At 33.2% G+C, this 24906-nt stretch overlaps 1 protein-coding gene across 3 annotated transcripts; it reads left to right on the top strand.

Moving 5' to 3' along the window:
• Nucleotides 1-246: 246 nt before the first annotated feature.
• Nucleotides 247-23337, top strand: LOC119085558 (DNA-binding protein D-ETS-4). 3 transcript variants are annotated; one of them, XM_037195984.1, is made up of 5 exons: nucleotides 247-621; nucleotides 13164-13866; nucleotides 15407-15567; nucleotides 17675-17861; nucleotides 21470-23337. In XM_037195984.1, exons 1-5 carry the CDS (start codon nucleotides 583-585, stop codon nucleotides 21850-21852), a joined length of 1473 nt encoding a protein of 490 aa, XP_037051879.1. In that variant the 5' UTR covers nucleotides 247-582; the 3' UTR covers nucleotides 21853-23337. The 3 variants fall into 3 exon arrangements, with proteins under 3 accessions (XP_037051879.1, XP_037051880.1, XP_037051877.1); XM_037195985.1 differs by lacking the exon at nucleotides 247-621 and adding an exon at nucleotides 12629-12810; XM_037195982.1 differs by lacking the exon at nucleotides 247-621 and adding an exon at nucleotides 12952-13092.
• The last annotated feature ends 1569 nt before the right edge of the window (nucleotides 23338-24906 follow it).

The following is a 24906-nucleotide window of genomic DNA, read 5'->3' as shown; positions in this document are numbered from 1 at the left end:
AAACGTTGTTGTTATTGTATATCGAAACCGTTCATATAACCATCCACATATACTATACAAGACTTCTTGCAAATATATTTTAAAAAGAAAAAAAAATTGTATTTGTATTTATATTCTCTATATGTATATATTAAACAAAAACTACGTCAACCAACCACTTTTAGTAATGGCAAAATCATATACACTTATTTATGCGCGAGAGACTACTTTCAAAAACTTGTTTGTTGACTTGAATGTTAAAATCATTCGGTTTTATTCACGAGTTGAAAGTTGTAGAGAACGGTTCATTTTATACATGTCTTACACATTTCAATGAATTTTCCAAAGTACAATCATTTTTGAGTGAACTGCGCGCATGAAAGAATTTTCCTACGATTTCTTTGGTTGTTGTTGTTTCGCGGAAAATTATGATCAATTGCATTCGATTGAATCGAAGGATTTTACTCAAAATTTAGATTTAATTTTGTGACCGAATTGTGAACAAAAAGGAAACGAAAAAAAACTTTTTATCAGTGCAAGATCGGACAATCTGTGCAAATATCATCAACTTATTAGGATTTTAAACACAAGAGAAAAGATAAAATGGAATACGACAACAAGACATTTATTGCAAGAGAAACGGTGAGTTTTTTTTTAAGCCAAGGAATTTATTTCGTTTAACGCAGCTTTTTTACGCGAAATCCAGTGGATTATTTTTCACATAATTGAACTGAACACTAGCGGAAAAGTGGATACTGACTAATTTTCTGATTTGAAATTTGTTGTGGGATGAAATTGTTTCCACAAAAATGTCATCTAACAAATGAACATCTAGATTCTAGTGCAACTATAATTAAAATCTAGATTCTCATTTGTTAAACGAAATTTTTGTGGAACCAATTTCAAACCACAACAAAATCCAAATCAAATATTGTCTGCATCCATTATTCTGCGAGTGTAAGCGATATTGTGTGCTAGAATTTCAATAAACATTTCATGATTTCTTCTTTCTCTCTCTCACTCTCCCATACTCAAACTCGATTCTATATTGCATTTAGCACCTTAAACGATTTATTATCGTTAATTTTGCTAAAAGAAGATGTTTACTTTAGTCATGCGCACTTTTCTTATTCTGATCTCATCCACGTCGAGATTTTGTAGATTTTCTTTTCGCAGAATGTATTTTTGTTTGCATTGTACATATTCGATTCGTGATAAATGAAATATGATTATTGATCCAATACCAGTAGTATATAAGTTGAATATTATATTCCTCAATTATATAAGCTATATTTACGATATCATACACACTGGAACATAATCTACTTCCACGAACATATTCATGCATAGAGAATAATCTACTTCAAATAATAATTATTTTGTGTATGTAATACTGTTTGATTAACGCGCTGGTGTACGCAGTGAAGTGATGCTGAAACGAACACGTACATAACATTCGATTTAATATTATAATAGCCACACCATTTTTATCGATAAAATGTGTATTTTTAATTCAAAATCATTTTCGAGATCAAAGTCAAAATGCCGATATCATGGCTTAATTATATTTGTTATTTGCACAGATTATTTTGTAGAAAATAGAAAAAAAATCAGCAAATTCAAATTGGTTTTTTTTCTTCACTCTGTTCTGTTCTTTCGATCATCTAGCTTTTGTGTTAATCAACTGCTACACGTTTATATAATTCAAAAAGCATTTAATTTTCGGGGAGCTAAACTGGTTTCCAGACGATTCAATTTACTTTTTTTTCGTAATCTGAAAACTTATTTTTGGTTCAGCTAATTTGATTAGATCGAATTAAATTATATTTATTGTCTTACAGTGAATTAAATTCCGAGAACATTTTTCGGTTTCGGATTATGCAAAACAAGAAAATCGGAACAACCTCCCTCCTCTATTTGCCATATTCGTTACAGTATCCGATGTAAAGCTCAATCAGATTCGGTAATTTAAATGATTGACCACAACATTTATAGTTGCGCGGTTTGATCAATTTGTTGTCACTTTTAATCGGTTCCAATTAGTTTTGTAGCGAATTGGAATCTAATACGACAACCAACTTATATCAAACCCAAAAATGTGTCCTATCTATTTTCTAAGGCTAATCATTTCTGCTTTAAACATGGACGCACTGGCTACACAAAGTTACTTTGAAGTTTGAATTAATAAAATTTGTGAAAAGTCTTTCATTCATATGAAAAATTGAAAGGCTCTTCTGGTATCGCCCATGGTGCCAGTCCAGGCCTGGCTTTGGACCAACTTGCTCTTATTAACAATAATACAACAAATTTATCAATGCAGAGCAAATGTTCAAAGTTCACTGTCCGAAGTAGCTGTCATGTCATTTATTATCGACAACGACAATAAAAATAGTCGAATTGCTCTCACTGACAGGTATATAGAAAAACATGCGACAGACCTAATGAAGTACAAGATTTCGGAATTAATGTGTTTTTGTTTGAGGTTTCTGAAGTAATAGATTTTCCACCAATCTTTAAGAAAAACTTTGATCGATAGCAGAGTAGACTCATTAATTCTATTGATGAGATGTGCAACAACAACAAAAAACATGACCTCAAAACAATTCTTAAAAAAATCCGAGAACCAAATTCAAATATTAAATTGAGAATTTTTCAAAATTTAAACAAACCAAGCTATACAGTAGCCGCAATAGAGATGCGTCAGTAAAACTAGTGACACTCCGCTTTCTACATAAAGACCTTGTCGTAGGATGTGAATTATCTTGTGCCTTAAAAGTGGGTTGTCACCACGTCTTTCAAACCTCAAGTACTTCGAAAATTCATCCTATTTTTGTAGAAAAGGCGGTCTGATGACTCAGTGAACTGGCTCAGCACATGTCATCTGTTATTGGCCGTAACAATAAACATAAGCGATGAATTGTGTAGCCTAATGTGTTACATAGCAAAATAAACGTCAAAACTTTTGAAGTAAAAGATTTCCAAATAGTTGAAAATTCTTCCATTAAAAGATCTAATAGATTGGGTAATTATTGCGAAAGTAAGCTTTTGAAAGGCTTGAAAGGTTGGAAAGACAACTAACTAACTAATTATGGTTCAGAACAGTAATTATTATAGATGAAACCAATTAAGAAATCGATAAAATTCGTATCTCTGATTTAGATTTTTATCATCGCTACTGTTTAATAAAAATGTATCCAATGTACAGGTGCATTCATACTGGCACGTACACACCAGTTGAAATGATTTAGCTTCTTAATATACCTATACGAATTAAAAGATTTGTTATGCCTTGGTGACTACACTCTCGAGAAATTTTAGAAAGCGAATAACCACGTTTTTTGTCCATTGAGCAATCCCTTTTCCACCGCATGCATGAAAAATGAATGTGTTTGATTTATATGTTTCATATTGGTCATTATTAGTAAGAAGAAAGAAACAAAAAAGTACGAAACTAATGGAGAAACGATGATAATTTGTATAAAACTAAAAATAAAATGACATGAGCAAGCACCATGCATTACGCGACATTTTATGCAATCAATGAGTTAAAATAAATAAATTCTGAACGACCTTCCGTTCGGGTGATCTGTCTTGACTTTAATATTTAGTTTTATAACAGTGACGTCAATCGATATGGTAAAAGAGATTTTTTCTCATTTATTTCGCTTTGCATTGGGAAAATTCCTGCGATTATGATTCATGCGTTGTGGCATAATGAATTTGATTGACTGAAAATTGTAAATGGTAAAAAAATGCGGTTTCGTAATATCCATGAGGCAGCTGTATAACTTTGAACGGAATTATTTGTCCGAATAGCGAGTGAGTTACCGGAGATTGGGTTTATTTTACATTGTAACATTTTTATTACTCGGAATTTATATTTCGATTTCGTTTTGGGTTTTTTCGAACAATTTTTTTTATGGCTCAAGATTAATAGATTGCCATTAGTCGGTGTGGATGAAATTGTGTGTTTCATTTGTACAAACACAAAATCTCATTTTTAAAAATGCTTTCTTATAAAGACGCGACGGGCGATACACCTTCGTCGAGTTTAATTATAGGATCGACATCAACTTTACGTTAGCTTCGAAACAAAAAATTATTCACAGAAAATCAATTGATAAATTTTATCGAGAGGATCACTTCACAATTTCGGAGATATTCGAACACCATTTACTGTACATCTTTCATCATAATTTATTTTTAAATTTCATTTTGGATAAAAAAGTTCGATTTATCATTGTAAATAGAATGTTGTTTGACGTAAATGTTTATTTATTATTTGGAAATAGTGAGATTAACATTCGTGTCTGAGTATTTTGCGAGTCAGATAATTAGAGTGAATTTACACGCTTTACACATTTGGAGTATTAATCTTTCACAGACGAGCATACCACCAATAAATATCGATAACTGTCCCACAGATTGTCTAGTACTTCATTTGTTATAACACGGATTTTGCTATTATAAGACTACATAAACATGAACAAATTCCTTATTTTTATCATCACTGTCGTTAACAGATGAGATAGACGTTTGAGAAAGAAAGCGTGTTATTCCTGTTTCATATTTCTCAATACTGAATCCTACCGAGCCTAGATTGCAACAAATTTTTTCGGAACATTGGGATCACTAAGATGAAATCATTCAATTCTAGAACTCATTTTAGAACAAAGTTTTTTTTTTGAAAAACGTTGTACAGTCGTTGCGGCAATTCTGAAATAAGTGATTGAATTCATGCAAACCAAAGAGTTTATACGGCTGAGACATTTGAACGCATGAACGTGGTACTGGTCAAACCGTATAAAGACGTAACAGAAGCTTTATATGACCACCTGAAAAACAACTGAAACGAATTAAATAACTCATTTCACAGTCGCCGACTTTAAAATGCTCAAAACGAGCTTTAATTTTTCACCAATATCCCAGACATCAAGACCTTGAGAAGTCAATGTGAAGAATGTCTTTTGTCCAAAAATTAGTTAGATTCTTTTCTTTTCCTTACGTCACGTTTTGAGTGATATCAATGGGCCCAAAATTGGAGAAATCATAATTCTTGTGGGAATTTTACCGGACCGAGACGAAAATGTATCATTATATGTCCGATTGATGAGTACTCTACACTCCGAAAAAAGTGAGGTAATGATTAAGGCTTGCTGGTTGTTAAGTTCCTCAATTGCACACACTGGCGATAAATTGAAAACTTAGTCTTAACGTGGACTAATTGAGCAAACAAACAAATCAAAAAACTAGAGTGATGAACACATCAGATACACCAACTCGTTGCAATTCCGAATCTGACCTGATTTCCCTCTGACCATGCAGGCAATATATATTCGCATTAGGGCGTCCGCAAGAGCTATCGATAATAATTAACGTTCAGTTATTTAATGTTGCAAATCTTTTTACTTCGCATTTTGAGACCCTCCCACTGGCAGAACAAGATTTCGAATATTTTTTTTCTCGTAAGAGAACTACGTATATAATTCTGTTAAGCATTAGACTTATGAGACAACAGCATGTACATGTAAATGGTACATTTGATACAATCCCAACTCAGATGTTAATCTTTTTACAGAATTTATTGATCCAATTTACCGAAAGCAATCACGTTAGAGGTAGACCTGTACATATTTTCAACGAAATGATTTTTTTGCTTATTAGTTCGACATAACCATATAGATCTGCGAAATAACAAGAAAATATGTTTCGAACAAAAATCAAGATCAGGAAATCAATTCATCATAATTTTCAACTCATATGCTACAACAGAGTGATATGTATCAAAGAATTGATACCGGTCGGGTTCGATAGGACCTTGATACACATACAAACGTATATGGTATGTTTACAACGAAAAAAAGCAGCAGAAAACAACGCAGAAAAAAAGTGGTTAAAGAATGTGACCAAACGTCTTAAAAATATAAATTATTGTTAATGTTGTTAAGAGTGTGTACATTAATAAAGCGCAAACATTTTTGCCTCGCCCAAGAATAAATAATCAGAAAACTGTGTGTTTGTTTAAATCTTACAGCTTTAATACTTATATTACGGCTGTGTTGCGGCCGAGGAATTGTATTTTAGTTAGTTTTGCGTCAATATATTCTAAATTGAAATAGACTAAAGTTTGCAGTAGAATTGTATATATGAATGTATAGACAGACAAAATAGCGATTACTCTAAAAACGCAATATTTATGAAGAACATAAAGAAAGAAGCTAAACCGCAGTCACTGATGATGAAAACTTTCACATTTAACCAAATAAACAGCCGCAACCAAACGTATTGAAATGAAAACCAAATATGTGTGGAGGCTTGGTATACGATTTATTACCCACTGTTTAAATACCCTCAATGCTCATTTATAAGAAATTGGTTGGATTTGTTGTTCAAGTGGAAAAGATAATTTTTTTCGGTAAATTGAGACTGATGTTGTCTTTTGATTTTGCTTATTTTGTATAACTCCGAAAAAGTTCCGAAAAATTCCGAATTCCGATTTTTTTTTTTGGAACTTCTCTCAAAACTTCTTCAGAACTTTTCGGAATATTTCGGAGTTTTCAATTAAAATTTTCAATGATAAGCCTTGGATTGACTCGAAGTTTGAGCGACAAGTCTTTAGTTTTCCTTTTTATGTCATCGATAAAAAAGCTCTCCGAACAATGAAACATTTCTTGTTCAATCATCCCACCGACTGCGATCGGGTACAAAGTAATTATTTTTTGAGATTTTGTTTGGTGATCATACACTCACCAGCCCAGCCTATCATCACGCGTATAATGTTTATATATACTTTCTAAGTGATTTTGGTGCTGCAAAACTTTTATGGATTTCATACATTGCGAGAGTGTATTTTACATAACGGTTGATTTTTTCCGTCGATAGTTGTTTATTGCTTCGGCTCAAAATGTAAGTAGCTCTCTTTTCATGCACAATGAATGGAATATGAAAATTCAACATTGAAGACGTTTTCGAACGACCTTGCGCATTTATCGTTATTATTGTTTATTAATCGGGTAAAATGATATTCAAATTAGGCACAGTCTTATGTTTCTTCAAGACGCGTTGTTTTATTGCTCCTTCTATTTTAAATATGGTAACCGGCGATATTGTTGATTCAATTCAATTTCTTTTCAGTAAAATTCAAACGAATTTTGTTTTTTCTGCCAAACCATTCATTTCGCATTTCTACACAGCGAATTCGAATGGACTTATTCATAGAGTTATTGTTAGATGTGAAGAGTGTATTGATTTAATAAATTGTTTTGCCGTTTCGCGTATTTGAACTCGACTTTCGCTGATACATTTTTCATGACTGATTGACCATAATTGTACACTCCAAAAATTGTCCACCGAAGTTATTCATTCGCCGGTTTAATCAAGTTGCTGAATTTGCTAAATTTCATTCTAAATTGCAAATGGGAATTGCATTGGTGGGAGCGAGATGAAAATATGTGTCTCTAGTGCCGGACTGGCTCAAAAAAGCCCTTCGGGCGTTGTATGAAGAAAATTTTCATCAGACCCTTCGTTGCCATTTCTTCATACAAAAATTAAAAGGCCCTTCCAATGGGTCAGAAATTAAGTTTCGGGGTCTCAGCTCGGGTCTCAGTGACTCAAATCTTGAGAATTCCTTGATTTTTTACAGTTGAAAAATTATTTTATTTCACCTTGTAAATAATGCAGTATGTAATGTAAACGGGCTGTTAGCAGAGAGATGATGTTGCTTCCACCCGCTGGATAGAAAGCAACGCCATCTGTTACCAATTCTTTAAATGTCAGTCAACGGATTATAAATTTAATATCATATTTTTCAATCGGGTTGTATTGTTGGAATGTAGAATTGGATTTTTTCTGAAAGGTCTGTTACGTTAAGGCTTTCTTCGAAATTACAAGTTCTAATATCATATGTTACTGACAGCGACGACAACAAACAAACGATGAACCCTCGCTAATGTGATGTTATAGCAAAATATCTGATAAAACCAATGAAGTAACAGATTTTCAAATCTCTACAAAATTCTTCAAAGGAATAGATCAAAAGAAGTAACTGACTCGACAATTCTATTGGTAGTATGTCTTTACCGTCTGTGCAAAGATCACAGCGATCACAGCAATTGTTGCGAGAACTATTCATCAATTATATTTATTGAAAAAAAAAACCAGAGAATTAAGTAATTTTTAACACATTTACTTTTTGACACATTCAAAAAGTGTTTGCTAATCTTCAATTTCTTGCAAATAATATTGAAATGGTTATGTGTGCAAAACAAACAATGGAATATTTTTAATTAACAAACAAATAAAATTATTGCAAAGCAAGATGAGCTCACTGTAATATTGTGAGTTGTAATTATATTGTTAAAACAATACCTTGGTGTGGGAGGCTGAACGCTAATTGATTTCCATGTATTTAATAATCCAAATCAAATGGAATTTCTTATAGCAAATAATCGACATGAATTTGTATAATTCAAAAGACTTGGAGATACTTAACACATATTAGATGTATAACGTTTGCAGTTTTATGGGAGTAGAATCCATATTTCCAGTATGTCGATTGTAGTGTAGCTGTATTATGGATTTGAGATCCTCCGCATTAGTAAAACATAATAAAAATTTGCACGACATCAATTTCGGATAGCTTCCAGGTTGACTTATATGAAGCAAAAATTATATCATTTACCAACTAGTCACATTATGTCGATTATTACGCCTCCAATGTTAAGAAAATATGAAAGATTTCTACTTCATATGGTCAACAAAACTTTGAAGTTAACATAGCAAGTAGCTGAAAGCTGATAGTGAAAGTAGCATTGTTCCGTCAAATTTTGTTTCTTTCTTTCTTGTGAAATCCGTGGTATCATAGAACCATGGACCTTTAAAATTCTTAGAAGTTATTTGAAGAAGAAGGTTCGTTGTCTAAATCTGTTTTACTAGAACTTTCTTTGCATATTACAAGCGGCTTTCTCAACTGTTATCGACGGTGACAACTATTCAGAATTTTTATAAATTTTTAGAAATTTTAGAATTTTTAAGAATTTAAGAATTGAATTTTTGATTGAAATTCCTAAAAATTCTTAAAAGTTTTTGAATTCCTAAAAAATTCCGAATAATTGAAAGTCCCGGTTAAATAAGCGACTAGATCCTACTAGTTAGGAATTGCAATCGGAAAATGTGTGTTTAACCTACTGAAGTAAAAGATTTTGTGTTAATTGCTTGACGAAAAAAAATTCCATCAAAAGACTGCATAATTAATGATGACAGTCTGCAAAAAGTTTAAAATCTAATTGTACGGACATTACCGCAACATAACTTCCGCAATTTTTGTTTTTAACTTAAACCGATACACTTCGAGCACATGAATAACATTTATGTGGTTTAAAACTCAATATCCATTTGCCACACCGAACATAATAATAATTCCAGTGCGAATATAATTCAAAAGACGTCATCATGTTGGTTATGTTCAGATTTTTTTTTGTATTCTCGACCGTAATTCTATATAACCAAATTAGTTAGGCTTCATCTTTTGCTTGTTAATTTTATAAATCTTTTTGCGTATAGTCGAACCACAAATTTGTAATATTCATCCGCTGGTACCTTATTATAAACTCTATTTATATATCGGCGATCGAACATCTTATGTAATAAGAATTCGGTGAGAAGTGAAATAAAGAGAAGTAAAAAAAAAAACATTTTTTCGTAATTTATTCTTATGCTCAACGCTATAAAATACACTTTACGCCATAGTTTAGGAATTTCCTTGGTGGGGATATGACAATGTGATTTTTTTCCCATTTCGCGTTTCTGTTTTTGTTTAGAACTTTTCAATAACAAATTGGCAAAATACGGTGCGTTTATGTTTCAATTTCATTTTTTCGCATTCGATTGCCGGTGCTGGTATGGTTTCGTTAAAGGTGTTTCGCAAACAATTGACAAACATTTTTTTTTAACTTCTTGTGAATGTTAATTTCTAAGTACATAGTGACGGTTTCAGTGATATATTGCACGGATTTGATTATCCGAATTGTATACTTTACCCGATTGGAATGCTTGATCAATATAAATAATTTGTGAAAAGTTCTTTTGATCCGTTAGAATGGGTAAGCGTTCAATTGTGATTTATTTTCTTCGATTAATTAACTTTTTAGTAATAACTAGCATATTGCAACAAAATCGTTAAATCTATTACTTCATTTGTGTTTGATACGAAATCTGTTACATTCCTTCAAAATTTATAGCTTTGATCAGTTACACAACATCTCCTTCTATCTGTTGGATTAATTTGATTGACATGGAGACAACAACGGTCAAAGTGAGTATAACTGTACATCGTTGTATAACTGGTCAAAGTTGTAAACGTGGTCAAAGATGGTATAATTGGTCAAAATGGGTAGAACTGGTCAAAGTTGATATGAACTGGTCAAAATTGGTGCAACTGATCTAAGGTATAAATTTTGATGATTCCGCTATGTAAACGCACACCATAGCTAGCCAGAGTCCAGCGCTTCATTCTTATCGTCTATGTCAGCAGATGACTAGCTGTTTCTGAAAGGTTACGCATTTCCAATACTAATGCCGTTATACCTTCACGATCGAGTTGAGCACAAACTCATTTGTACATTAACGCGATATTTTTTAGTGCAAAAATTTAATTCTACATTCAAATAAACAAACTATTTTCCAAATGAAATAAATTTATGAGCAGCAGTGGTATGCGCGTGTGATTTAGCACGGAAAGATCAGTCAATTACTTTTAATTATAAGTCGCGAATTTACGATTAACGTTAATTGTAATCGAACACAAAATACAAGTAAAGTTGATCGTAACTTTCAAGCTATAAACCTAGCTATATAGATGTTGTAGCCAACTTCAAGAGATATTTTAAAACTTTAAAGCTTGATAAGGCGGTTACAGTGTTTCTCTCAATCGCCAAAATTAAACAGTAAAATGTAGGCAGCTTACAAGCAATGGTAAAATCTCAAAGTCTTCAATCCATGTTGATCGCTAGTCGAGCGCTTAAATGGATTCAAATAACCATACTCGGTCTTATAATTAATTGCATTTTGTTGTTAAGAAAAAATTTATTTCGCGTGTTGTGTATTTATGTGTAACAATGCGGTAGTAAAACATACACAACAAGAAAAAAAAAACAAATTAAATTGCCAAGGTTGCGGTAAAGTTTTTTCTTCTTCTTCGTCTCTTTTTCTACACTTCTAGGCCCCAGGTCAATGTATTTTTATTTAGTTACGTCTATGCCGTGTATGTATAGCATTCCAATTTTATTTGTTGTTCATTATTGCTATAGTTTTCAGTTTTAATTATATCGATGACGATATTTTGTTTACGACTTTATCAGCCAGTTATTAATTAAGGTATATGGCATTTTTACTGGTTAATATCTTGATTGCTTACGAGCTGGTGCGTTTTCGTATTCGGAAGGGTATAATTGGAAATTTTAATTTAGATTACAAGTTGCGCCTCATACATGTTTCACCTAAAGCTCTTCAGTAAGAATAATAATTCCTGCATTGGCTTGTTGATATAAAGGTTGAAATTCGAGTTAAAAGTGTTCCTGTTCGGTAGGAGGTTTCACATAACCTTTATATAACACTGAGCAGATATATTGTTTGATTTGCGATCACAAATGAAAAGAATGACAATGTTCGTTCGTTACTACGTCACAAATAGTCATTAACAGTACTCGACCGAATCTTTTTAGAATTAAAATTTAACTCCCTCAGGGATTACTTGAACTTTTCCCTAAATGAGTAGAGATATTAAATTTGAATTTTATTAATATTATTGTTTAATCCTACTTTTAATTCCTGAAGGACTTACAATCTCCTCGGACTTAAAAACTCCAATCCCATATCACAGTTCAATGTAGCAGTCACAAATCGGTGGATTTTCGGCCTGATTGTAAGTCACGAAGAAACCAATTTCTATGACGTCAGGACCCCAAGCGGTTCCTGTTTTGATTTATATGTGAAGTACATTGGTGCGAGCGAGACAAATAGTTTTGTCTCACTTGCACCAGAAGGTTTGTTCTTTCTGATTACAATTTGAAAGAAAATCCGTGAATAGGTTCTCGAACTCATAACTAACACGTCACAAGTGTCGAGTAGTATAGCTATTGTTGCATGTATCGTAATTTTTACATTTTTCTCAAATAATTATTCTTCGAAAAATTATTTGGGAAAACAGCCAGGAAATTGTGTGTGGGTGAAGGATCTCGACAATATTCGATTTATTACTAAAATATTTTGACAAAATCAGTCAGTAGATTACTGAACGTCATGGAAAGCCATTGAGTAGAATTACAGATGGATTATCCACGACATTCAATTGGGTCGTTTGAAGTTGAATTCGAAAACTGATTAAACGTGTACTGCATAGATAAAACGTTAATTAGATTAGCTTGATCAAAAGGCTTAGCATTTTCATTTATCTTATCAATGCCAATGACTATGGAATATTTGATTAAATAACTAGAACAATCTGAAGTAAGTTTGATTATTAGCTGATGTCACCGATAAACCGTAACTATTTGCGTCGATGCATGCACCACATGTCGATACGTAAAGGCATTTTGAATGAAAAAAACGTTTTATTCCTGAATTTTACCCATTCAGTTGTGAATTTTGAAATCAAATTGACGTGCTTGCAGAATAAAATATCAAATGTGCGTTGCACAGTCGAGGGCTTTCACTGAAAGTATAATTAGAAACTCTTTTTTCTACGGAGTTTGTATTTCTGGTTCGTCTATCGATAAATGATTATTAATTTATGTCTAACAGTGTTGCTTCAGCAATTATCGTGTATTCCTCTTGGTGGGTTACTCGTCTTGCATGCATAATTTGTGTCTATCTAAAGCAGTAACAATTTATGGTACCTTTCGAACGTGACTTTGCTTATCTTGCTCTTGTCACACGTTATCTTTTTATATTATATATTTAAAGCAATGCGTTCAGATTATTCACACTCACTTATCATCAAGAATTTGATAGAGTAAAATTGTTGGATAGAAACGTTTGAAGAGTTTTTTTTTTAAATTTTACAATTATACAATGGAGGATACCAAAGTCGATCTTAGTGCTTCAGATATCATTTATGTATAAAAAAAGTAATTTTTGAATAACTCACCGCCTCAAAACTAATTTCTGTTCTTTTTCTCTCATTTCAGATGCCACAAATCGTACCAGCCGGACTATATTCACCTGACACATATTCAGTTTATGCGGAAAACTTCGATCTGTCTCTACTTCCCACCGACGGCGAAGTACCACTAAGTCCACAGTCTCAACTGTCCGATCAACCGACTCTCCAGTCACATGATTACATTCCAGCCACAATTTTCCACGATCCACCGATAAAACTTGAAAAACCAAATTGGTCCAATCTACCATTCACATCCGATCCGCCAACATTTCAGTACAATAATCAATTGGCACCGCCGAAACCGTTTATAACTGTTTTTCCGCCGTCGCCCACCCCATCCATCGACTACACCCAAACGCAATTCAATATCAAGCAGGAATACATGGACCTATTGCCACCATCGCCGCCAGATTCGAATTGTGCACCCTCACCACGCAGCGACATCAAGAGCGAGAACGAATTCGACACGGAAACGTGCATTGATATCGATTCGTTGTTACAGCGATCGTTTGAAGCATTCGAACCGAAGAAACAGGACCATCAGCTGTTAAGGGAATATTTGTTGGATACAAGTTTTCAGCGTAAACACAACTTAAAACCGTTGGAACTGGATTCGTTGTTTGGTGGGTGGGGTAATCGGGGCGATATTGAACCCGTTATATCGTTGGCACTGGAGCATGCCAAGAAGGATGTTGAGCAAACGTGCGCAACGCTTAATATTTCGCCGGGTAAGTGAATACTTTTTTCGTTTGCTTTTATTCAAAAATCCACATCAATTTTCAATGTGCTCCGACAGTATCGGGTGCAATGAATTTCATAACATTTTTCTATCAAATGAACTTGAAAGGTTATCACTTTTCGTCTCGTCATTTTCTTCATACACCAGTTTTCAGCGATAACAAATTAAATAAAATTTATTAAAAAAATTGTAAAATCAAATTCCGTAAAATATTTCTCGTCATAATCTGTCTCGGGGTCTCGGGTCTCCGTTGTGAGCTAGCGGCAAAATGTTAAAATATGGTATCAGTCACCAGTGTAAGCAAAATGATATTTATTCTCAAGTTGCTGGTTGATTTGTTTCATTGTGAAATTGTGATGCGAAATTGCGACGAGCTGCTGACATGTGAATCCAATCAAGATATAATTTTTGATTACACATCGTATTAACTGAAAATGTACACAAACGACACAAGCGCGCGCGATAAGAGATAACAGTGAATTTGTGTATGGAAAACGAGGTTTTTAATTTTGGTCTTACGTTCTGTTTCAGGGACTTTTTTCGGAAATTGATTTCCTAAATGAGCTAAGACTTTCTAAAACTTGTTTTGATTTTTCAAAATTTGCTAAAAATTTGAAAAATTTGAGCAAATTTTGGAAAATGTCAGGAAAATCTTTACCAAATTTTGAAAAAACTTTTAAAAATTTTGGAAAATCTTAGCAAATTTTGGAAAATTTTGAACAAAACTGTTTATTCGTGTGCAAAGCGAAAAAGATAAGAGGACCGTAAAATAGAGACTAATAGACTAATGCGAAAGGTGACCAATCCCTGTTCGATTCTCTCTTCTTGTCTCGATTACTTAGTCATTACTATTAGGTATCTGAGCCATCGGTATTTTCCTCGCTAATGTTAAACAGTCCAGAACTTTGTCAGCTTTATCAATAATTCTTATTAACACTTATACCATTGGCGACGTTCGTATATCTTGCCTTTAAATCTCAAAGGTTTTTTTAGAAATAAATTCAACTCGTGATAATAATCAGCGACAATAGATTGTATAAAATACAAACAAGACGAATGACTTGCTTAAAAGAGAATTTTTTTTCTTATTAAATAAATCCCATTTCATATTTTCGTGAATGATTTACTGTTTGGCCGGAGTGAATAAAGTAATATAACACTTGGGTGGATTTTAAGTGACGTTGAACCGAAAAACGTTTCGTATTCTTTACATCATTATTTTCAGTTGACAAAAATATGGTAATCAGAGTTTATATTAAACGTGTTACGAATTTGTTTAATAATTTTATTATGCGAATTGTATCTCAACGATGCCAGAGATTAGAACATTTTTATTTACTTCTAGAGATCCGGGTACTTTTTTCCAACTCTTCTCTATCTCTGTCTCCTTCCCTCACTCAACTTCACTAGTTAATAAGAAATATCAATTTACGATTTCGTTGAATAGACGACAACTTTATTTATGTAAATTAACCATTAAATTCTGTCAATTGATTTATTCAATTAACTGTAAACGTTTCTATACTCAGATCCTCAACAGTGGACCACGGCACAGGTGCAATCATGGCTTCAATTGACAATCAAGCAATTTAAATTGACATCAGTTCCCGAAATGGATACTCTGTTCCCTGAAGACGGTGCTGCATTGCTAGATTTAACCGATGAGGAATTTGTGAAGCGATTACCACAGGTGAGCAATTAATAAATGCATTCAAAACATTGTCTGGTAGTGTATAGGACGAAACGTTGGCAATAAAAACTGCCCTCTCTTTCCATTGTTGTAGCGTAAACGGAGTGCTTAATCCTGACTCCCTTTAGACACCACAATCATGTAAAGATAGAGATGGAGGGCAGTCTTCATTGTCTCTTTTTTAAACGGTCAGTAAACGGAGTGAACTTCGGTTTAAGCTTGAGTTGTCATGGGCGTCGCTCTTTGTAAGCAAAGCTCAGAGCGCTGCTATTTTTTTAGTTTTACCAGTTCTCTCACAAAAATTCATTTTGATTCACCGACTTTAGTATTAAGCCTGGTTTCCACTTACCAGACATGTACATTGTACTCCATGTGAAGGTTAAATTGAATTTTTTTCAATTTGTGTTTCGTTTATTTGACGGCTCTCACATGGAGTACTTTTTGTCAAGTGGAAATCATGCTTAAGTGCCAGGTAATCTGACTCATGTTTTCAAAACGGCTTAAAAGCCTCTACGCCTATGACATTCATAAATTACGTATACCAACTTTTCAGTGCTGTCAGCAAAATTCTATCCTAAATAACTCGAAGAATACTCGAGATATTAAAACTATGTTCTGCCCCCCCCCCCCCCCTAGAACATAATTTTAAATTAGCAGAACGCGTATTTTTCGAGTTGTTTAAGATTTAATGTTGATGACAGCACTGAAAAAGCGTGACGTAATTTATGAACGATCTTATACACCGATCGAGCTCTTCGTTTACGTGAACATAAGTAGAAGAGTTTTCATTTCTTAAACGAATTGTGAAGTGAATAGACAGCTAAACGGCGTAAATGCACAGAGCTCAAGTGTTTTTGGGGATAAATATTCTCTCTAGCGAGAAAGCATTGACGCAGGTCTTTATCGTCCTGAAGGTGTATACGACAAGATTGTGCTAAGCCCTGTGCTAAACACCAATCTGCTGAAAATATTTCCGTCGAATGAAGCTATAGATTGGACAAGCATACTATTTGCGCAAGTGATGCGTAACTATCACATTGAATTTACAATAAATTGGTTTATAATCACATTCTTAACTGACGTCATTATTTAAAAATTTTCGCATGAAAGTAGGCCTGTCACTTTCACCTCGCCTACAAGAGTTGAGTTACGAAAACATGTAAAACAAACAAAAAAAAGCCATCGAATCCAATTAATTTATTCACCACCATAAAAGTAATATTTTTCCAGCAAATGAATTACGAATGACGTGCATGAAGATAGATCAAACATCAAAACCAAATGTTTTTTTTTTTGTAACGTGACAAAATTTCAATAAATAATTAAAAAATGTAAATTGGTATTAATGGTCATGGATAATGATAGTAAAAATGATTTAACTCGCAATAACCACTCCACAACGCCTGTCTGTCGTAGGTAAAATTTCAAACAAGATCTATGATTGATACACATAAAATAACAAAGAAGTGTGAGGGTCTTTTGGATCACGATTATAAATTGATTTGAATAATTATAATGAGACGTGGTAATTATTAAAACTATAATCGTACTTCGAATGAAAAGGTGCGCATAAATGATTAAAAAAAAAGAAATGAAATCTAGTTTTCGTACGACATTCAGTAAATTGTGGAAAGTCACTTAAAGGAACCTTTAAGAAAGACATCGATCACCCGTGAAAAACTTTTCTTTCTTTTTTAAACAAAATGGATTCCTTGATCAAGACGAACGTCGAACCTTGTCTATGGATTGTTTAAGTTCAATTATTCAACTTAAAATTTAAGAAGTGAGTTCGTGTAGATCAATCAAACCCACGAGCTGGACACTCTATGAATCTATGCATTTAAAAAATGAGGAATAGCGTGAATAGTGTCAGGCCAGTGAGCAAACCTTTAGACTAAAATAGACTGGCCACGACAATACGTAAACGTAAAACTAAACCTAAAGTATCTATTTAGTCTAAGAATCAAACAATCCTCCTAATTAGCTCTAGTGACTCTAACAAAGTCTTGCAAAACAAAACAAAACAAAATTCTCATCTACAATTCTATCAAACGCCAAACAGAAAGTCAACATTACTAATCCAAATGCTTTTCTCTACCTATTTTAGGGAGGTGGTACTCTACATGCCCAACTGGAAGTGTGGAAGGCGGCCTGTTGTGACACAACACAGAGTTTCGAAAGCCAACCATCACCGTCCGCTGCAACCACCACTACAACAACAACAACGGCATGTAGTCAAGCAAGTAATCCATGGAGTCCAGTCGAAGAATGTCCCAGTGTTGAGGCCAGCGATGGTAATTACAATTTTGTTTTTCCCATACTAACCACAGTAATAATTTGGTTAATTTTCCACAAAATTCGGTCTAATATAGAGAATTTTAAGAACTCTTATCAAACGGAATGTTTTTATTATAACTGTTGCATTTTCTCATCTCGGCCACAATGACCATAAACATAAGTGATGAATTCTGTCTCTCTAGGTCTTTTCTTATTTATAACACAATACGTAATGTTAGTAAAGCAAAAAGATTTCAGATCAAATTCTAGACGATAATTAATACAATAGAAGCCACAGATCAATGATTATATCGTGATAGCTATTTCTTATCACAAAGAGTGTTATGATTTCGGTTGAATTTCTGTCATGTGGTGACCTCTCCCGATGATAAAATAGAAAGATGCATTCTAAATCGAAAATTAATATTTTTTATGTTGATAAGAAGTTGAAATGAAAGTCCAAAGTTAAGTTGAAATTTTTCTACTTGTCACACTTGTTCTTGGAACACACCTATTAATGAAATGGCAAATTGATAGGTCATCTGTTATCGATGTATCGACGACTTGAACTCGGGTTCTAATAATGGGGTATTTCATAACTTATATGTTGAAATGAATGAGGAAACACATTTCTATCAACCAGTTGTTTTCTAATTTTGTAAAATTTATTTTCCAAAATCTGCTAATTTAAACAAATTTTGGAAAATTTTTAGCAAATATTAGAAAATGAGTTTTTCAAAAATATGCGCCCTGAGTGATAAAATCTGCTTGCCAGTCTGATTTAAAAGGTTTAAACCCCAAAAAAAATATGCAAAAATCACTTAATAACCAAAAAACCTATTAATGAGAGAAACAAAATCATAAACTCTCGACTTCAATCCAGGCTCCGTAAATAATTGTACATACGAAATACATACAGCCAGCCATATAATACATATTTGTTAGCATGGATTTTGCGTTAAAAGTTTTTAATAAAATAATTTAACACAATACCGTACGGCCTTGGAAAGTTGAAAACTTGTTTTTTCAATATTTTTTTTTGTTCATTCTGCTTCTCTTATTTAAAACTTTTATGTATTTGATTTCTTCGACGGTTAATTTTTGTATAAATTTAAATTTATTTATTTTCAGTATCTTACATTCGCAATGCTATTATTACATTATATGTGGTCGAAGCGAATGGAACGATATATTTTATGTATTTATTTGACAATACATATGTGTGCTGTACGTTTATTATCGTTTTGAAAAGACTTAAATGTCTCGTAAAAATGATAGCAGGTTTTTAGCAAATTCCTTATTATAATTATGGTCGATGCCGATACTTATTTAACTAACTAGTTCGTTGTTTTGTCTATTGAGCTATGCAATGGAGCTGCTACGGGCTGAGCTGTGTAACAGAACATGAATTTTCATGAAATATATTGAAAATTATCCGAAATAATATTAACCGTAGGTACGGTTCGATATGCAAACTGCATGAAAAGGTTCGGTGAAATTATGCTTTACGAATTCAATTTCGTTGTATATTCAATAATTTCGATGGGGAACCCTTCCAATAGTTATATCTGTAGCCGCTTTGACTTTGTTCGTTAAGAGGATAATTTGAAGTTGAATTTGCCAACTTTTATCAGCTTTTGATAAATTTTGTTTTTGTTTATTTAGAAATCAAATTTCGAAATTGAGGAAAGTCTGTCAAGTGTAAGTTAGATAAAAATCAGCAAAATATTAGGGGGAAACAATAAAAAAAAATTTATTAAGGCCTCCTTCGCGTCGCTAGGTATAGTTGAAGTCCAAGTAGAACTTATGATCGAAACTATCAGCAGAGTCGTTTCTTAGAATTTTTTCATGGAAGCTTTTTCCGAACTAAAAGCTTTTTTTCATGTTGTGCTCAAAGCATCTACAGCCAAGCTTTGTCAAACGGAAAACGACCTTTTCGGTATATAAAATTGCAAATTTTTGACAGCCGCGTCGAGGAGTCGCTCCTGACAATTCTGTTGTACTGCCTTTGGTATAGTCATTAAACGAGCTTTAGTGCTCTCAAAGATGCTACGACTTGTATTTCGACACATAATATGTATAAGCCAAAGGTCTCTGAACCTCTCAGCCTCTCAAAACTTGATAGAGGGTTTTTGTAGCCGCGATATGAAGATATTCGTTAGTGGAGACATGCCTCGTCTCTGTACGAAAGAGAAATGAAAAGGCATGATTTCAATAAGACCCCAAATTTGTTCTATATACGTGCTTTGAAGTCCTAGAAATTGGTCTTGCTTAACGGCATCAAAATTTGTTAGCATCAAAATTCCTTGCTATTTCATCAGTAGAAATTGAACAACACGAAAGAGTGTTGTCTATCATCCAACATTTTTAGATTACCCACATTGCACTGTTGTCCAGCATGAGGTGATCTTTTATGGTCACCCTAATGCTAACAACACCTTGTAATAAGCTACGTCATACCAATCAAATCCACTGTGGTAATCTATATATTTTTCACAGTAAACATTATTGTCGCGCATGCATGTCTAAAAACCTACAACTCGGCTTTCTAAAAATGAATTCTCTTTTTTATCATTTTTTTTCATTATTTATTGTTAGATAAAGACTAAACGAAACATTTGATACAGTTTTCGTTAATAAATTGGGAAATGCCAAACAAATTAGACGATAAATCGAACAATGCCTCTGATTACTATCTCCTAATTTATCAGCATGATCTTAAACTAAGCCCAGAAAAAAATCTACGAGCAATCAATATGTATGGGCGTGTGTACTGTCTGTAATATATAACACATCATCTTGACCATATACCATTCAATAATTTGAATATTTTCGTCTTTTTCAATTTTTAAATTTCACTTTCTTCGTTGACCTAATTTCCGACGAAAGAAATATATAAGAAATGACGCAGTCCATCATAATTCTGATTTGAAATGACACAAAATTGCGAAATTATAAGAAATTTCTGGTGAAAAAGAAATATGAAGAAGAAAAAAAACTGAGATAAAAGTGGCTCTAAAATGGTGTTATACGAAGATGATGATCGGTTATGGTATTGGTTATGGTTCGCTTAAGGAATTTAAGTAACGGGTTTGTCGTTCACTTCGGTACGATTCTACATCGATGCTTTATGTTGCGAATTTCTGAGAATAGTTTCTTATTGATCTTGTTTAAAATAACAAAAAATATATTTCCAATTTTAACTCTAGAAAAATTACACAGAACAAGTAGCAGTAAGACTGATGCTGTGTCATCTGCTATCAACGATAAAAAAAAACAATGAACCCGGGTTAATGCGATTTTATATATAGCAAAATGTATGTAACAACAATTGAAGTAATAGACTTTGCATTAATTTCTCGCAAACACGTTTTGATCAAACGAAGTAATAGATTCGATAATTACACTGGTGATAATGTTGAGGCTTGTGAAAGGTTATAAAGTCAGAAAAATTATTAAATTCACGAAGTAAAACCAATTCGCCATAAAAAAAAGTGAAAAATCGAAAAACTTCCAGCAATAACGATACTAACACAACACCGTCTGACTCATAACTATTTTTGGGAAGACAATTTCTCTTTTTACCAATCAACCTTCACCACATTTTCCACTTAATTTTTTCCAGACGAAGACGAAGAAATGCCCATTTCACCTCCACCAGCTGCCACCCCGTCGCCATCCACATCGACGACATCTCAAAATCCACCAGTAAAGACCGGTCGTCAAGGCGGATCACACATTCACCTATGGCAATTCCTGAAAGAATTACTCGCCTCACCGCAACTCCACGGCACCGCCATCCGATGGCTGGATCGATCGAAAGGTGTGTTCAAAATCGAGGATTCGGTGCGTGTTGCACGGTTGTGGGGTCGTCGGAAAAATCGACCGGCGATGAATTATGATAAATTATCGCGATCGATTCGACAGTACTACAAGAAGGGTATAATGCAGAAGACGGAACGATCACAGCGATTGGTGTATCAGTTTTGTCATCCGTATTGTTTGTAAAGTTCGGTCTTGAGTCGACAAAATTCAATCAAGACAAACACAAAAAACGTTAATTTATTTACAATTTTTAATATTTATTTAGTTGAGCTTAAGTTTCTACTATAAATCATCATGTATGTGCGTGTGAATGGAACGAATTGTGAGTTGATGATGCGCATCAATCAAATAATATTTAATTTTACAAATTTAAGCCAAAAAAATCTTCCTTTAATAAACGGCTTGTCATCTGTTATTGAAAATGACGACAAAAGTGAGAGATTAGCTGTGACAGGTGTACAGGGGGGCGATACTTTAAAAGACGTTAGACGTAACAGATTTAATTCGCTATGTGGTGATTTACTTGCCGTTTATAAAAGGATAAAAAATGAATAAATTCAATTAATCAATAAATGTAAGAAAATCGCTCTCTCGTGTTGCTTCACTATGGGTCATGTGATTCGGGCATGCAACACATCAAGATGCGAAATATTAACTCAATATTTAAACAAAAGAAAAAAAAACATTTTCATTAGAAAAGCAAAAAAAAAAATATTTTCAAAAAATCAACTTTTAAAAATCCACCATTCCATCCAATTGACCGCACGGTCAATTGCAAGAAAGTATTTTAGAGAAGGTAATTTTTCTAAAATTTATTTTTCTTGTGGGGGGTTTGACTACTTGAATGCGAAATTTGTAATTTTTAATTTTTTTATTTTTAAAAAGAATTCTGACATTTGCAAGAATACTCTCGAAAAACTCTAGTTGTTTAAGATTTATATTTACCAACGGTAGTAATTTGGTTGCAGACATTTGTAGGAGTGTTATGACTTCTGCGCTAAAAAAATGGCTCCCAAATAAGCTGTTGGTGATTTTCGGTCCCATATATCTATGATATATTTAAGTAAAGTTCTATGAACGTTATTAGCTTACTAGGAATTGTGTAAATTCAATTAATTTTGGAAGGTCAATTTTCATATTAATTTCGGTGTATAAATTTGTCTAAAGTCTAAATGTTTTAGCTTTGGCATTGTTTTAGTGATGTAAACGAGATGGGAGAGGTGAATTAGTTTTTAAGGGAAAGATTCTAAAAATATATTTTATTGGAAAATTAGAAAATATTTTACATTGAGGTGAGGGGTTAATTTAAATACAAAAATTGTGAAAGTTAAAGGGGTCATCTTATAAAAAATGATTTTATTTTTAATATTTAGTCCATTAAAATTGCAATTTCTTCAACAATTTTATCTACTTATTGTCCTTTAACACGCACTAAAATTGAAAAGTTTTCATCTAGGAATAAGAGCTCATTTCTAGGCGAATTCTTTCTTTTGGTTGTAAAAAAATATTTATTTTTAAGATGAAAACTAAAAACGCCCAGCGCAATATTTCAATTATTTTAACAATTTTTAAGAATTTTTTTAAATTTTATTTACTCTTAGAGTTGATAGAGGTTGTGGTTACACTTTTATTTTATTTATCTTTTTTGTGATGTAAGTGCCTTAATAAATAAAATAAAAAATTATTGAAAGGACACACATAATTATTTACAAAAATTAAACTTTTAGTCGTTAAGCAAAACAAAATCATGTAATTATCAAAAACATTGTAAATAAAAATAGATTTAACCGTTAAAAATGCTGTGTTTGGCTTTACTCTACTCCTGCATCTCTAATGATTATCTTAAGCTCAACTTTTGGTTTGGGGCCATTCAAATTGGGTATCGGGGAATCTGGCACATCTGGTACAGAAAGAATGCACTAAACTACGTAAAAGGTGAACTCGCACACAAAAGTTTATTGCTGCAAAAGCTTTTTAGCCATGTCGTGGACTTAATGACTCCTTTTACAAAATTTTGGTATCGAATATTTGTGTGCGAGTTCACCTTTTACGTAGTTGAAAAAAGCGTTGTTTTAGCATCGTGTGCCAAATTACCCCACGCCTCAAATTGTGCGCACGCTCCGTGCCTCGAAAATTCTTATGATTCCTGTTTCATACAACTTTTTATGCAATTTAATGAGCAATCAAGCAGTTTGCTTTGAACCAAAGGGCAAATTGATTCGAAAGGAAATACTTCCTTTGAGAACACTCCAATCTTACCCCGTTCTGAGAGTGCTTAAGGAACAAAGGTCTACAAGATCTACAAGATCTGGTACCTCTAGTGTCTTTCGTTTGATTTTGTTTCATCGAAGCAAGAGCCAACAAACCGTAAGGAATCGAATCACATCCTCAAGATTTCAACCTGCAGTTGGAGAAAAACACTCCCCTCGGTTGCAGTTTCCGACTCCTTTGATAGTATTATTGCATATTGTCAAAGAAATAGAAGCAGGGCCTATTTTCAGGAATTCAACAATTATGATCTTTGGTAAATAGAGCGTGAATTTGAGCAATATTTTGATGGACGATTTTGTTGAAAATATCTTAAAGGACCGACTTGCCGGCGATACCATCGCTGATTTTGGCCACAGTTCCCACAATCTATGTTTCTCCTAAGATAGGTGTTGAACTGCCTGAACAGAAACGAGCCGAGAAGCCAACAAGAAATTTTTCCATAAACGACAAATTCACATTCCAATTAATAAAGATTGGTCTACATTCACAAATTGAACATTTTACAAACATTGAACAATCATTGAATCTGCTACTTCTTTTCTTTAAGGTATCGTTTGCTAATATTTGTCGTAGCTGACGATAACAGCTGATTGTAGATGACTAGAGACAAATAGGGACAAGAAAGTGTATAATTCATTCTACCAAATGCAATACAATGCACAAGCACATAATATCCGAGGCATGAAACTGTCAAGAAATGCAAAAATATTGAAGCATGAGCTCCGACACACATTACATAAGCATCTGATGGTATTCCGGTCAAATTCAATAACATTAGCTTGTATTGGAAAAGGAATAGAAATTTAAAATAATTCTCGTCTAACAGTGGATTCCTGCAATCACTGAATACTTAAATTAATCTAACTGTTCAGACTCTGCTTCATATTTTAATAGTTTTCAAAGAATTGATAGAAAATCCTTTACTTCATTAGTTTTAACATTTTTAACATGATTACTCTACTCGAA

The sequence above is a fragment of the Bradysia coprophila genome, unplaced genomic scaffold (assembly GCF_014529535.1).
Source record: "Bradysia coprophila strain Holo2 unplaced genomic scaffold, BU_Bcop_v1 contig_94, whole genome shotgun sequence".
NCBI lineage: Eukaryota > Metazoa > Arthropoda > Insecta > Diptera > Sciaridae > Bradysia > Bradysia coprophila.
Note: the sequence above shows the minus strand (reverse complement) of the source record. Positions and strands in the feature narration are given on the sequence as shown.

Excerpts from the sequence above, each read along its gene's own strand:
- LOC119085558 (XM_037195982.1), top strand. The coding sequence starts at position 13,048 with ATGGAGGATACCAAAGTCGATCTTAGTGCTTCAGATATCATTTAT. Across the intron at positions 13,867-15,406 it reads AACGCTTAATATTTCGCCGG|ATCCTCAACAGTGGACCACG; the intron begins GTAAGTGAATAC and ends TTCTATACTCAG. Across the intron at positions 17,862-21,469 it reads CAGTGTTGAGGCCAGCGATG|ACGAAGACGAAGAAATGCCC; the intron begins GTAATTACAATT and ends AATTTTTTCCAG.